Here is a 16,512-nt window from a genome sequence, read left to right as displayed (position 1 = left end):
GGTCACAGGTAAAGTGCTTCACCTTGACAGAGACCTATTGACTTTTTTTTATAGATTTGTTTTTCTATAGAGAAAAGTGATAACTTTTTGGCTGCTATATTATGGAAGTGCTGACCCAACCTTGAACCAGTTCAGCAATTTCTTTAGTTCTTGAAAGCATATTTTATTAAATAATCCACTAACAGCATCCTTAATGTACTTAGACCTCATTTGCCCTGCTTGGGAAATGACATAAATATGCTGTTTTATTGCCCTATTCATTGAGTTCTTGAGCCGTTGGAATATTTAATCTAACCAAGTCCAAACTGACAAAAAATCATTCAATTCACTAACTGTACTACTCTGTTAGTTAAATGAAATGAATTATGTGTAAGTACAGAAGGTTGTTGAATCTTTATTCAGTCGGAAATAATGTAATACTCCAGTTTGCACTTCTCTGTTATTCCTAGTCCTGTGGTTTGTCATGATTCAATATATTTGGCTTCACTACAGGGATTGCATCTCAATTTATCTCTCATCAGTCATGCACTAATATAACATTCTAGTATAAGGAATCAAAGAATTTTGATCAGATGAGAAGTATCTATACATCTCTGTTTGAATTAAATGATTTGTGGTTTTTAAACTCTTTTCCTTTCTCTTAATAGAACTTTGCTTTTCCTTTCTGCACCTGTTTCATAAATCAAATGTTAGTGTTACTCCTTTGGATGAAAGAATTAGCAAATATGGATAGCCTTTCAGGTTTGAACCATTTAGGAGGAGAAACTACTGGTAGAAACCAGGTATATTACTTTCTGCAGTCCTGTTAATTTAAACAGAGGTTGTGGACAAAGTAGAAATAAACAGTAGCCTGCTGTTTCTATGTTCAGAAAACCAAGGAAACCTTTACTGTATATTCAGTACCCAAAGTGCTCTGTCTCTCTGCTCCCTCTTAGGTTTGGTTTATGACTGCTTTCTTCATCTAATTGTTTTGTTTGTTTGTTTACCTGAAGTCACTCATGTACACACACACACACACGCGCGCACACTTTCCTTGCCAAACAATTTGACATTTGCCTAGTTTGCCATCAGGAAATCACTCAGATGCTTTGCTTTGAATCTGAGGTTATTTTGGCCTACCTGGTACTTTCTACTGATTCTGGAAATCTCATGGTACTTAAAGAGATTTGCTCCTTTAACTCGGTGTGAAAGAAGTTGTCCTTAAACCAACTATAAACGGGTCTATGATCATCTCAGAATCAAATATCTGCTTGATGTCAGCATAAATATATTATTTATGGAGCAGATTAAGAATGTGCCTGATTAAGAATTGAGCAGATTAAGAAGGCAGCATACAACTTCCCTGTCCTAGGAGTCATTCTTGTCTCCATGCTTGCCACTTGCTCAAGTAGGAAAACAGTATCTGTATAAGGGAATAAGGGTAGGCACCCGGCATTTTCCTGAATTAATTTAAGAGCTACACTATAATCCTGCCCTAAAATATACCATTAGACCTATGTGCAAGTCTCTGACATAAATCAATAAAACAACCTGGATTTTTACTTCCACTAACCCCATTTGCATTTCCAGACCACTGTAAAAAAACCTTTACACAAGGGTAAATGTATGTTAAAGTTAGAATGTGGTAATGGGAATCGGACCTAGAAAACTGGTATTTTCTATGGAGAATTTGCTGAGTGGTTTGAACAATTTGAAATCTAAGATAGATCTAAGATAGATCATTAAGCACTTTACCTAAGATGAGTTCTTAGGTGGTCTTTTGCAATGCAAATAAATTTCTTATATCCATCCAGAAAGTGTTCAGCAACTTGAAGGGCTTTGCTGTTAGTGTTTGCCACAGGGGTGAATGAAATGACAGGAAGCTGATGTTAAACCAATATTTACAAAAATATTCTGTATATGTTTTCTTGACTGCCTTTTTTTTTTTTTTCTAGCTGGTCATTGTGGTTCTCCAGATCCAATTGTAAATGGCCACATTAGTGGGGATGGGTTCAGCTATCGTGACACTGTAGTCTATCAATGTAACCCTGGTTTTCGGCTTGTTGGCACTTCTGTCAGGATTTGCCTCCAGGATCACAAGTGGTCTGGACAAACGCCCGTGTGTGTCTGTAAGTAGATCTTTTTCTATACATACACACACACACACACACACACACACACACACACACACAGAATATTAATTATGAGTGGGATTTTCAGACTACCTACATCAGTTAGAGTCACAAGTTGCATACTCCTTCAACAAATGTTAAGCTATGGTCATCTCATCAAACAATTTATATAGTAGTGATGAAGGATGAAGGAATCTCATTTAATAATTTCTGATCAAATTTATAATTTTGTTTGACCTGTAACATATATTTTTTTTAAATGATTGCTTTTTCTATTGATGGTTAGTGGACTTTGGCTAATAACTCATTGAAGTTTTGAAAATCCTACCAAGCATTACTGAAAATATTTGGTTTTCTTCCAGTTTTTTTCTCTGTTGAATGGCAGGTTTATTGATGTTTTTTGAATCACAGCACTTTAAGAGAAAGTTTACGTAAGTGTTAAGAAAGGGAAATTCTGGCTATTATTTTACTGCCCTATGTTGCTTGTGTGTGTGTGTGTGTATGTGTGCACGCGTGCACGTGTGTCCAGTTTTCATAAGACTCCAAATACTTATTTAATATTTGGTGGGGCTTTTTTATGTGTACTTTTAATTTTCATCTTCTTTTTCTTCATTTCATAAGCTGTTTCTGTTTGGTTTGCTGACTGTTTGTTTTACAAGTAATGATATGAAGTTGTTGACACAATGAAAGCCAGTAGCATTTTCAGTTTATTTAAAATTTCTGTTCATGTTTTAGAAAGTCATGTAATTTTTAATTTCTTAAAGGAGAATCTTCAGAGTGGTAAAATGAGATAGCCGTATATCCACATGGCCATAGCTACTCCCGAAAATATAACTGTTTTTAAAATCTATTAAAAGCAAAAATGTCATTTATTTCCAATAGTTCCTGAAATTCCTGTATATTAGCTGACTTCTAAAATCAGTCCCCTTGAAAAGTAATGGCTAAAACTGAAGAAGATGAATCAAACTACCTACATCAGTTAGAAACTATCTACATTAATTAGATGTGTTTTATAATTTTTGTTATAGGAGGCGCTAATAGGAACATCTCTGCTTAAGACCACCTAACATGTTACATTTTAAGGTTACAACTTTGCCAAAACTTAACCACTGAAGCAGAAATATCTCATGCCCAAGATCTGGTCCTATGTAATTTTTAAGATTCAGAATAATTATCTCACCTTTTTCTGAGAATGAGGCTAGAGAGAAATATTGTCTTCTAATATTAAGTCTTCCCAACTGCTCTGTTGAGAAGCTGTAGTTCTCTTGTGGTGTGAAACAGGAACTTGAATGTTGGCAAAGAGTCTCTAGAGCTAATGAAAATTCAAAGAACATTGCCGTTCTAGTGCAAACCAATTGAAATCTGGGTCAGAATGTACATCCCTTGCTTGCACATACCTACTGGTTGCTAAAGGCTGGCAGTACAATTTTCTCAATATTTATCTTTACTGAGTCTTCCCTAACAACTCTGAGCTAACCATATTCAGCAATATCCATCTCTATGCAGTTCACAAAGCATACTTCAGTCTAGAACTCAGCAGAATTCTTCCTCAGTTGCGCCTCCAATGTGCCAGAGTATGCAGTGTCTGAAGGTTCATAAAGAGGCAATCCGGTTCATAAAGAGAGGTACAGCAGTACATAGGCAATCCAGGAAGTTTATGGAGAGTGTTGGGGGAAATTCCTGGTGCAAGTGCTGGGGCAGCCAACTGCAGGCCATGGTCTTCTTGACCTGATGCTCACAAACAGCATGAATGAATTGGTGGGGAATATAGTAGTGGATGGTAGCTTGGGCAGCAGTGACCATAAGATGATTGAGTTCAGGATGCTAAGGAAAAGAAGGATGGAGAGCAGCAGAGTATGGACCATTGACTTCAGAAAAGCAGATTTTTCTGACGCAGTCAGGGAACTCATGAGCAGGATCCCTTGGGAGGCAATTTTAAGGGGGAGAGGAGTCCAAGAGAGCTAATTCTACTTTAAAGAAACCTTACTGAGAGTGCAGTAACAAAGCATCTCAATGCACAGGAAGACTAGCAAATACAGCAGAAAAACAGCTTGGCTTGGCAGGGAACATGTCACTAAGCTAGATCACAAAAGGATAACTTATAAGAAGTGGAAACTTGGACAAATAGCTAGCAAGGAGTATAAAAGCATTGCTCGGGCATGCAGGGATAAAGTAAGAATGCCAAAGCACACCTGGAGTTGCAGCTAGCAAGGGATGTGAAGGGGAATAAGAAGGGTTCCTACAAGTATGTTGATAGCAAGAAGATGATAAGGGAAGTGTGGGTCCCTTACTGAATGCGGGATGCAACCTTGTGACAGTGGATACAGAAAAGGCTGAAGTGCTTTTTTTGCCTCAGTCTTCACAGGCAAGGTCAGCTTCCAGACTACTTCACCAGGCAGCACAGTTTGGGGAGCAGCCCTCAGTGGTGAAAGAACAGGTTAGGGACTGTTTAGAAAAGTTGGACACATACAGCTCCATTAGGCCAGATGGATGCACCCAAGGGATGTGAAGAAATCGGCTGATGTGATTGCAGAGCCACTAGTCATCACCTTTGAAAACTCATAGCTATCAGGAGGGGTATTGGAAAAAAGGGCAAATATAGTGGCATATTTAAGAAAGGAGGAACCAGGAAACTACAAACTGGTCATCCTCATCTCAGTCCCAGGAAAAAATCATGGAGCAGATCTTCAAGGAATCCATTTATAAACACTTGAAGGAGAAGAACATGATTAGAAGCAGTTAGCATGGATTCGCCTGACCAACCTGATTGCCGTCTATGATGAGATGACTGGCTCTGTGGATGCTGGGAAATTAGTGGATTGATATACCTTGATTTTAGCAAGGCTTTTGATATGGTCTCCCATAACATTCTCGCAGGCAAGATAAGGAGGTACAGGATGGATGAATGGACTGCAAGATGGAAAGAAAACTGGCTGGAGCATTAGGATCAGAGGGTAGTAATTAATGGATCAATGTCTAGTTGGCAGCCGGTATCAAGTGGAGTGCCCCAGAGGTTGGTCCTGGGGCTAGTTTTCTTCAATATCTTTATCAACTACCTGAATGATGTCGTAGAGTACACCCTCAGCAACTTTGCAGGTGGCATCAAGCTGGGGTGAGTAGTAGATATGCTGGGTAGGGCTAGGATTCAGAGTGACCTAGACAAATTGGAGGATTGGGCCAAAAGGAATCTCATGAGGTTCAACAAGGACAAGTGCAAAGTCCTGCACTTGGGATGGAACAATCCCATTCACCAGTACAGGCTGGGGGCTGGCTGGCTGGGCAGCAGGTCTGCAGAAAAGATCGTGGGGGTTAAAGTGGACAGTAAGCTGAATATGAGCCAACAGTGTGCACTTGTTACCAAGAAGACTAGTGGCATACTGGGCTGCATTGGCAGCTGTGTTCCAGGTAGGTCCAGGGAAGTGATTATTCCCCTTTATTCATTATTGGTGAGGTCACATCTTGAGTACTGTGTGCAGTTTTGGGACCCTCAATACAGAAAGGATGTAGACAAAAGTAGAGAGAGTCCAGCAGAGGGTAACAAAAATGGTGACGGGGCTGGGGCACATGACTTATGAGGAGAGACTAAGGGAACTGGACTTATTTAATCTAGAGAAGAGAAGACTGAGAAGGGATTTAATAGCAGCCTTCAACTACCTGCAAGTGGAGTGAGGGTTCAAAAGAGGCTGGAGTTAGACTGTTTTTAGTGGTGGCAGATGACAGAACAAGGAGCAACAGTGTCAAATTGCATCAAGGGAATTTTAGGTTATATATTAGGAAGAGTTCTCTCATTAGAAGGGTAGTAAACCACTGGAAAAGGTTACTCAAAGAGGTGGTGCAATCTCTATCCTTGGGTGTTTTCAAGACCCGGCTAGATAATGCTTTGCCTGGGATGATGTAGTTAGAGGTGGTCCTGCTCTGAGCTGGGGTTGGAGTAAATTATCTCCTGAGGCCCCTTCCAACCCTAATTTTCTATAATTCTATGAACAGGATATAGTACATGTTAGATGTGGGGAGAGGAAGCGTATAGGTATCACAGTAACTTATAAGAGAAAAATGTTCTAATTTTAATTTTAAAAAATCTTCAATTAGCTTTAGGTAAAATATTTGAAAGTGATTAAGGAAAATGTATTTCAAAAACAATTGAAATTAGATCCCTGACCATATTTGATATACTCACTAGACGCCTATCTTCACTTCTTTCCAAATTTCCTGTAAAAACCTGACCCCAGGTACTGCAGAAAATTAAGTTCCATTTTCAAACATAACCTAAGCATTTAAGTCATTTGTACACAATTGCTCTGCATCGCAATGCAGCTTGCATGCAGAGCAAGCTCAATTAGTCGAGTCTGCTTCGACATGCCAGACATGTCAGAGCAGACAAATGTATGTGTATAAATGTGCTTAGGTGCCTAAGTTTCACTAGGGTCCTAAGTATACAAGTCTTTTTCAAAATCAGACTTCATGCTGCTACGAAGGCACTTTCAGTTTAGGCACTTTGAAAAAAGGCATCCTTTACTCTTAAACAGTTTTGAAAAATGTCATGAAGAAAAAAATGACAATACATAATACATTAATAAGTCCCAGATGACCACAGGGGTGCAATGATTGTGACAGTCTTCAAGAAAGGAGACAAGTCTGATCTTGGAAATTACAGAAGGATCACCTCTCTGGCCACCATAGGAAAAATCATTGTGAGAACCCACCCGAACCATCTCCTTCCACTTATAGATTCATAGATTGCAAGGCTAGAAGGGACCTCAGAAGATCATTGGGTCCAGTCCCCTGCACCAAGCAGGAAAGATAACTCGGGGTCAGGTGACCCCGGCAAGGTGACTGTCTAGTCTCCTCTTGAAGATTTGCAGGGTAGGTGATTGCACTGCCTTTGGAGGAAGATTATTCTAGTCTGGACAGCCTGACTGTGAAGAAGTTCCTAATGTTGAGCCTGAATCGATCTTCCAGAAGTTTGTGGCCATTACTCCTGGCTTTTGCCATAATGAACAGTTGCTCACCTAGTCCATGATGTACTCCCCTAGTGTAGCAGTAACCTTGCTACCAGGTCCCCTCTCAGCCTTCTTTTCCTCAGGCTGAAGAGTCCCAGATCCTTCAGCCTTTCCTGTATGGCTTGCCTTTTAAGACTCTTATCATATGGGTGGGTCTACTTTGGACTCTCTAAAACTTGTCCACCTCCTTGTTAAAGTGTGGTACCCAGAACTGGATGCAGTACTCCAGCTGCGGTTTCATCACTGCCAAGTAGAAACCACTTGCTCTAGACCTCCTTCTGGAATCCTGGTGTGGGTTTCAGGCATCAAGAGGAACAATTGACATGATCTTCACAGTTCACCAGCTGCAGGAAAATGTTGTGAACAACATAAACCTCTCTACGTGGCCTTTTTGACCTTATGAAAGCCTTCAACTCTGTCAACTGAGAAGCACTGCGGAGAATCCTTCTGAAGTATGAATGCCCACTGAAATTTGTCACCATACTTTGCCTGCTCCATGATGGTATGTGAGTGGTGGTTCTCAGTAATAGGTCTATCACAGATCCCTTTGAGGTTAAGATGGGAGTTAAGCTAGGCTGTGTAATCACTCCAACTCTCTTCTCGATATGCCTTGCTGCAGTGCTACTTCTGACCACCAACAAGCTTCCAGTTGGAGTGGGGCTAAACTAATTAATGGATGGTTTAACTGTTTAATTGCAGCCAACTCATAGCCAAAACTAGGACATCCCCAACTTCAGTCATAGAACTCCAGAATGCTAATGGTGCTATATTGTGTGCTCACTCAGAAGCAAACCCTTAGGGAATTGTTGACATCTTTACTGAGGCATACAAGAAAATGGGTCTGATGCTTAACACTCAGAAAACTAATGTCATCCATCAACAAGATCTTAATGAGCAGTTCCCAGCTCTGGTAATTCAGATTCATGGTGAAATTCTGGAGAACACTGAGTATTTCCCAAACCTTGGAAGCCATCTCTTGCAGAAGGCTGATAGCGATGAAGAAATCCAACATTGCCTCAAAAATACAAGTTCAGCCTTCGACACCTGAGGAAAGGGGTATTTGAAGATCAAAACATCAGATCTGAAACCAAACTCATGGTTTATCAAGCAGTCATGATTCCCACCTTGCTGTACAGAGCAGAGGTGTGGAGAACATACAGGAGACACCTCAAGTCATGGGAGAAGTACCATCAGTGCTGCCTGCAAGAGATTATTGGACTCTAATGAGATGACAGACACACCAACATTAGTGTTCTCTTGCAAGAAAGAGCTGTGAGCATTGAGGCAGACATCATCTAACATCAGCTAGGTGGGTCTGGCCATGTCATCTGAATGTCTGACTCCAGGATCCCTAAGCAAGTTTTATTCTCCCAGCTTAGCAAAGGTGTATGCTCAATAGGAGGCAGTGGAAGTGCATTAAGAATGTCCTCAAGACCAACCTGAAAAAATGCAACATTGACACTCATGAGACACTGTTGCTCAGTACCACCCAAAATGGAGGAAGGGTCTTCTGCAAGAATCTCAGTACCTTGAAACCTTATGATGATAACAGGGGATGGAAAAGTGGGAGTGGGAGAAAAACCATATTGCAGATGCAATCAAGTATCTGGAGCTTCCACCCCACACAGAAACACCTACCTGAGTTTCAACAGTGTCTGTTGATCCCAGTTTTGCCTTTTCATCCATCTTTGGACCCAGAGATAAGGCCATCATAGGAGATAATCACCCTTGAGCACAAGGGATTACTGAAGAAAAGAGAAGCAGCAAATTATTGCAACACTTCCCCCTTAGTGCAGAAGCACAGTCTTGCCTGATTTCAGTTTTTGTTCAACCTCCATTCCATAGAATTATAGTCATAGGTTTGAAAGGGACCTCAAGATTAATCTTGCACAAATGGAGGATGCATTGTTTTTATATTATTGCAGTTAACCCCAGAAAATGTCTGTCCAGACTCTTGGTTTCCTGAGTTGGCATGTTTTGCTGTCTTACTGCTCTGGAAGTCATGAAGGTTTATATTTTGTTTTCTTTTGTTTTATATTTCATTTAAATCTGTTTTGCTTAAACCCATTACTTAATTTCTTGCCCACTCCTGTCCTTATTACATGCTTTCAAATGTATAAAGACTGCTATAATGTTCCTCTTTAATCTCTTTTGACCAAACTAAACATACCTTGATCTGTCAAACTTTCTTTGTATGGCTATGCCAACCTCTTTATTACATTAGTTACTCACCTGTAGAGCCTCTCAAGTATTTCTACATCCTCTTTAAATTGTAGGGCCAGGAACTGCATGTAATAATATTCCATCTCAGGTCTACCTGGCACTAAGTAGTATTGTTATGCCCTAGATCTTGCATACCATACCCCTGTCAAGGAAACTCAAAACTGTATTTACCTTTTTGCTGACTCATGAGGCGTTTGTGTATGTAGCACCTTACATTTTGTTCTGTTGTCTAGTGCCCAGTTCTCACAATTTTAAGATCCTTTTGAATTTTAATCGTGCCCCCAATGTATGTATACATCTTCTTCATTTTGTGCCAGCTGTAAACTTTATCAGGAAGCTCCTTATTTCTATTTAAAAACCACCAATCAAGGTGTTTAAAAAAACATACCCAGAGCAGACCACACTCAAAGCCTCCTGCCATTCTGACACTGATCCATATATAATTGCTCTATGCTTGTGGCTACTTAGCCACTGTGTATCCACCTTCTGAATCGTGGCTTGTCTCTCTACTTTTTCTTGTTTTCTCTCTCTCTCTTTTTGATTTATGCAATAAATACAGACTTATTTTTAACTTTATATGTCCTATAGCTATCCATGATATGTGGGGCTCTGCCTATAGACTCTACTAATTTATTCACCTTCAAGCACAATTTAGCACATATTCTGGAAGATGCTACAAAAATTTAACGTGCATCAAACATAGTCTTTTAGTCAAAGTTGTTTTGAGTAAATTGCAAATATTTCATTTCTGATTCATGTCTCAAGGTAGGCTTATGCTGATTTGCTAGCTGTTTGGTGGCCTGCATAAAATGAGATAATGTTCCCTGTTTAGCTGTTAGGGGATAAGGATCAACATAAAAAGATCAGGGTTCCAGCTTGTACCCTAAGCCCCCCTTCATGTGTTACAAGTATTGTGCAATTATCTGGTTAAGTAGACAATTACCTGGAGACCAGCTAGACATGTAATAAAAAGTTACAAACCAGCTATAAATTTAGATCTAAAAAAATGTGTACTAACTTTATAGCTGATTACTATTGAGCTTTAACTTACATGCATAGTAGGTCTCCTCTGTGGCTGGGAGCCCTGTCAGCTGACAGGACTCCAAACCACAGAGGTGCACCATGCCCTGCGTAAAACCCCTAGATGCTTGATTAAGGCAGCCACAATCCCCAGTGGCTAACGGGTGTGTGAATCCCTTGGGCCCTGGGGATCACACCTGCCACAATGCCTAGGGCTCAGGAATGTATGAAACTCCTGAGCCTTGGGGATCATGGCTGCCATGATCCCTAGGGCTTGGGGGTGCATGAAATCAGGAGTATGGGAGGATGAAACCCTCAGGTTTTACTGCACCTCTAGAGGAAGGGGATTATGGGGCACCCCCATGGCTCGGGACCCCTTACCTGGAGTGTGTGGGGCTCCCAGCTGTGGCAGTTTGCTTCTTGCCCATGCAGGGAAAGCCCAGGCACAATATGCAATAAGCACAGCATGGGCAAGTGGTGCCTCCTGAGTCGGGGGGGACACTTGCCCCCCTACAGCAAATCAGTGAGTGGGGGGGGGGAAGTGTCAGTGGCACTGCTGACATTTTAGGATTGACACAATCAGCCATGGGGGAACCCCTCTCCCGGTCGGCACGATTAGCCACAGGGGGACCCCAGGGATCACTTCTCCTGGTGCCCCCACTCCCCGGCTGGCATTGCAGGAGGAGCACCAGTCTTCTCACCTGGCCCCCCTGCCCATCGCCTAAGTTGGGAACGCTGGCCATTAGGAGGTGCAGCAGCACTCTCAGGGGGTGCATGTGCACCCCTGTGTATCCTCTATGCATTGCCACTGAGGCATAGTGGAATCTAATAAGTGATCTGACCATTACACCTTTTGTCATACATTTGTGACTTGACAGGAAGCACAAGTGTGTGAACTGTGAATTAGAACCCATTGTGCCTTTACCTGCACAGTACAGGGGGCCTTTGAAAGAGGGAATATCTCATCAATACATATATCCCATCCATCATTTTGTATTTTACCAATATCTTTGTGCAATGATTTCCTCACGGGAATCCAACTTTTTATAAGCACATCCTTATGCATCTCATCTTTCTTATCATGTTGATGGTCTTCCCGTGGTTTCTTTGCATCCTCATACACACTCAACAATATATGTTGTATCTTGTTTGGCTGCATTCTGTTCATATTCCCCAACTACATGAGCCTCTATCTTTCCATGTGTATCTTCCAGCTGTCCAGGTTTAGCGTGCTCCTTAGGCAATCGTTCTTTACTTGGTCTATTTTTGACTTTCCATCAACCACCATTAAAATCACCTTTCAACAGCTTGTTACTTTATTAGATTCCAAGTCTCTGAACCATGCAATGTAATCAGAATGTAATGAGAATGAATCTTAATGATAACTGAAATATGATCTTACACATATAGGTAAACAGATAGGGTTAGTATTTATTGTACAGGTAATATGATAAATTTTGCAATGCAATTATTTCTTTCCTTTTTTTTTTTTTTTGGAAGCAAAGCTTTTCAGTTTCTAAGTCTAAAAGTCCTACAAATTTTTGGATCCCAAAATGTATTCCAAAGATTGGAAAATCTATTTTAAAGTAATAATGCATGGAGCTGTTGAAAATATTCTAATTGTTTAAAGCCTAATAATTCCATCCTTGGTACCTACACCATGTTTTCTCATAATCAACTTAAAATACTTACAGTATTAGTAGGATATTGTGTGCATTCTGTAGGAGGGAGGGCCAGAAAAAGTGGAGGGAAGCTCAGAACTGACACATATCAATAACATGACATGTTGACAACATAAGTGACCTTACATTAAATATACCTGACCACTGCTTAAATATATAACAGTGACTCTTTGTATCAATGTAAAACATTTGAAAAACACCATAATGCCAAAATACCCATTTTCCTTTCTTTTTGTATTTTCTAGCACATTTTTAGGCAAGTCTAGCAATTGTAGTGTTGATCTGTCAATAGGTCACGGATGTATGACAACAGTAATGATGATGTGGTAGGACTAGACTCAGTGTCTGAGACCTTTAGTTTCTGGAAGGCATCACAAAAAGCAGCATCTGTCAAGAGTAATGAGGGGTGTAAACCAAAGATGACTGACTGGAATATGCATTTGTTGAAAGGACAGTAATCTAAACATGTGTGTCCTTCACTATCAGAATTTTTATAGGAGACCTCAGTTTTATGTTGCAATGTTTTGCCATACATCATCTGTTCTGATCTTTTACTGAAAGACGTTCTCAGGTAATAGCACTATTAAAATATAACATTATTATACAAAAAATCATGTTCTCTGATTTCCTGGTGTGCTGGGAATTGTTTTGCTTATTGAAACTTAAAAAATCTTCATAATTTGTAATAATGTAAAGGTAACTAGGTAATACATAAAACACTTATGTACAATATCTAGATGTACTGAGATGTTTAGGGTCTCGGATGGCAATGTAGTCCTTAACTTTTTAAAAGGAAAAATTCCTGTTGACTTCCAAGAAGTTGCATTTATTTGTTGAAAATGCTCTTTGGCAATTAGAAGCCAAGCCCTAGATCCTATTCCACTTATAAGGCATCTAAAAATGTATCTTGATCTTACTCCAGAATTATTCATTTCCCACAGGATAAAATTCTTGTTGCACACTGGTGGCACTTAGGGAGCAGACACAAGTGCAGCTCCCTGCTGTAACTCATCATGCTTTCTGTGAAGCGACATGAGTTACAACAATCTCCCAGACCCTGCAACCTTTGCTCTTGGGTCCCAGGGGTTGAAGGATTGAGCTCCAGTGTAGAGCAGCTTTAAATCTGCAGTCACTGTTCCCTACCCCAGCCCCTCCCTGCTCCACTGTTTTCAGAATGGGAGGGGGGAAAGGGGCAGAGGGAGCTCACTCTGGGGGTTTGCCCAGCTGGCTCTGGAGGGTGGACCAAGTGGATTGCTCACCTGTGGGGCTGGACCACCCTCAGAATGTGCTCCCTTCACATCCTTCCTCCCTTCCAATTCCAAAAACAGTGCCAGGAGCAGGGCTGGGCTTCATTAGCCAAACCTTGCTCTGGGTGCATGAAAACACAAGTTAATGAAGGTTCTCTGCATTGGAGTGCCTTCATCTGGACCCTCATGTAATAAGGATTAAGATTATTGTGGGATTGGGCCCTTTTAAAGCATTCTGCAGCCACGCACTTGTATTAAGCCCTATAGAGGGCTTTCAGGGGCCAGACCAGGCAAAAATTGTCACTTTTCTCTGTGCCTTTAGATTTCCCATTCCCTCAACTTTGTAGAACCCCATAGACTTGTCTTCCTGAGTCCTGTGGAGACAGATAACTCTTTTCTCTTGACAAGGAGCATCAGACAGTGTTATGTACCTCCATTTCTTCCCAGAGAATCACATATGCTTCTCCCATTTTCACAGTGAACAAAGTTATAGCAGCATTACATGCTTTCAATATGTTGGGATACAATGATCCAACCCACTAGGAGGGGAGATATGCTGTTGGCCTCCATCTCACTCAAGTAAATGTATACTTTTACATTTAATTGACAGATTCTAATATTCACTTAGTGGTTAAGGGAGGAAGACTGGTAGCAGGGCCCACCTTCTATCCTGCTGTGTAATGGGCAAGGTACTTATTCAGGTTATGGGAAAACTCAGGCCCAGCTCAGTCTCAGGGGGTTTGAACTAACATCTCCCTAAGCTTCCTTGCCAGCAAAATGACCTAAGATCAGGGGCTATGTAGGCATCTTCTGTGCTATTACTGGAGATGGATAGAAAGAATGCAAGATATTGGGACCAAAGAAGAAGCAAGTAAGCGAAGAAGAGAGGAACTTATTCTGGATCCTAACACAGAGAGAATTTCCCAGAAAAAGAAGAGTCCCAGGTTCTGGTTGTTGCTGTCAGGATTATTTCATTAATTTAATCAAGGGAGCATGCTAGAGAGCATGTAAGAAGCATGATGTAGTAACTTAGGAGTTAGGACACTTAAATGGAGAGGAGAGTCCTGAATTCCAGTCCTTGGTACCAAGAAATGAGACAGTGAAGTTGCCATGAAGGAGACCCTACCAATCCTTTCCAATACACTGGAGACAGAGAAGTCAAGAACAGCAGATGAAGTAACCTAAAGATAGTATCACTGCCTTCATTCCACTTTGGTGGCATAGGGAGGTAGGCAGGCAGGGCAGGCTTCTTGGCAGCTCTCTTATGAGTGCAATGGAATGCCCCTAAACAGCTTAGAGGCACAGTAGGACAGACCCAAATGAGAATGAAAGGAAAAAATAATCCTTTTCATTCCTCTATGTATTCAAGAAATTTGCAGAAAATAAAATTAATAAAGAAAAGGACGATAGCACTTTAAGCAAACACACTTTATTATTTCCAAGGTCAAAGAGGTGTAAACACATGTATTTCTCTTCCTGATTTTAATGGAAGTACTTAATGCTTCCCTTTCTCTCTAAAGCTTCTCTGTGTCTACATCTGAATCACTCTTAGGCATCTAAATGTACTTCTGCTGATGTTTTAAAAATATTAAGTAGCTAATTGAGTCATTTTGAAGCCCCCTTTAATAGACTCTTTGTAGTTAGCATGACAATGCCGCATTAAGATACCTGCTGAAATAGTTTGAGTCTTGCCCGTTGTTCTTAGCAGTTATAACCTGTACAAACAATGATGAGAAATTGAAAATACATTACATACGAGGAAATGTACATTTGTACAACATGTTGTAATATTCAGTATGAAAACTCAGTTATGTTTTTAAAGAAAATATCTATGTAAGGATATGAATTATATTAGCACAAAAATCCATAAGTAATTTCATAATTCATTCCTTCTTAATTGCTCCCCTTTTGGGCACTTTGGATCTAACCACTGAGACCCCTGACAGAACTTCATTGTGAGATGTGATGCAACCTAATTCTCAGTCCCAGTAATTCCACCTCCTGCCATGCCACACATGCATGGCAAGATAAGCAATTTTAAGATCAGAGATTAGATCCCAGTCACACCGTACTTAATGGTGCAGTGGGAGCCCAGGCTTATGAGCTTAGGTTCTCCCTGCACCAGTAGGATGAAACCAATTGGCTAATTGCCAGTTGTACCAAACCAGTCTATGGTCCTAGCCTACGATCAGCTCAGTGCATGGGGGAGCCTGACATCAGGTTACTGTGGCTCAACCTGTGTATTTATAATATATCATAACTTTGTGGCTCGTGTGTCAGCTGAGTGACACATGGGGTTTATACAGCTGCCAGTATATGGAGGTTCCAGGATCCCCATGTGTGAGGTGCTATCAAGCCCCATGTCCTTGCTCAGTTGAGTGGCACACAACTTGACAGTGCTTCGCATGTGGGGAGTCTGGTATTGGCCTGCTGCAGCCTAGAGTTTTGCCAGGTCTTACATGCCTAGACACAGATTCAATTTAAGCCATGCTACAAATGAACCACAAAGTTATTGTACATTATATTTGGAATAACTTTGTGGCTCATTTATTGTATTATCACACCTTAAATTGACTTCCATGTGTGGCTAGGTTACTATTTAAGGTACAATTAACCTGTTAATTGTGTCTTGAAGGTAATGTGTTGGGGGCCTGATAGACACAACATAATGGATCATAGAATCATAGAAAGGTAGGATTGGAAAGGTCATCTAGTCCAAACCCCTGTTCAAAGCAGGACTATCCCCAACTAGATCATCCGAGCGAGAGCTTTGTCTAGCCAAGTTTTGAAAACCTCCAAGGATGGAGCTTCCACCACCTCCCTAGGTAACCTGTTCCAGTGTTTTACTACCCTCCTAGTGATAACATTGTTCCTGTTATAAATGTAATCTCAATGATCTGGAAGACGGCATATAGTACACTCTCAGCAAGTTTGCAGCTGACACCAAGCTGGGGTGAGTAGTAGATACGCTGGTGGGTAGAGCTAGGATTCAGAGTGACCTAGACAAATTGGAGGACTGGGTCTAAGAAATCTCATGAATCAATAATATGTCATTTTAAATGTCTTGTTCAGGGGAGGAATGTTTCTAAGTGTGAAATCAAACCTAAAATGCTGGGACCATGTCATTCTTCTGTTGCTATTACATTTTGAAATATGCAAGGGAAACAGGAGTTATTTTATTTTAAATGTTCTGGTAAGCAATATGGTAAAGTATCAGATATATCCATGT

At 40.7% G+C, this 16,512-nt stretch overlaps 1 protein-coding gene across 1 annotated transcript in view; it reads left to right on the top strand.

The window, feature by feature from the left end:
* CSMD1 (CUB and Sushi multiple domains 1) overlaps positions 1-16,512 on the top strand; it is a 2,270,760-nt gene that overhangs the window by 2,155,500 nt on the left and 98,748 nt on the right. The window contains exon 53 of the mRNA XM_090033387.1: positions 1,935-2,108. Coding sequence (XP_089889513.1) covers positions 1,935-2,108 — 174 coding nt within the window. The remainder of the gene's footprint in view (positions 1-1,934; positions 2,109-16,512) is intronic.

The sequence above is a fragment of the Crocodylus siamensis genome, chromosome 1 (genome assembly GCF_052110815.1).
Source record: "Crocodylus siamensis isolate JL-2025a chromosome 1, ASM5211081v1, whole genome shotgun sequence".
NCBI lineage: Eukaryota > Metazoa > Chordata > Crocodylia > Crocodylidae > Crocodylus > Crocodylus siamensis.
The sequence above is the reverse complement of the archived record's forward strand: the minus strand, read 5'-3'. Positions and strand labels throughout refer to the sequence as shown.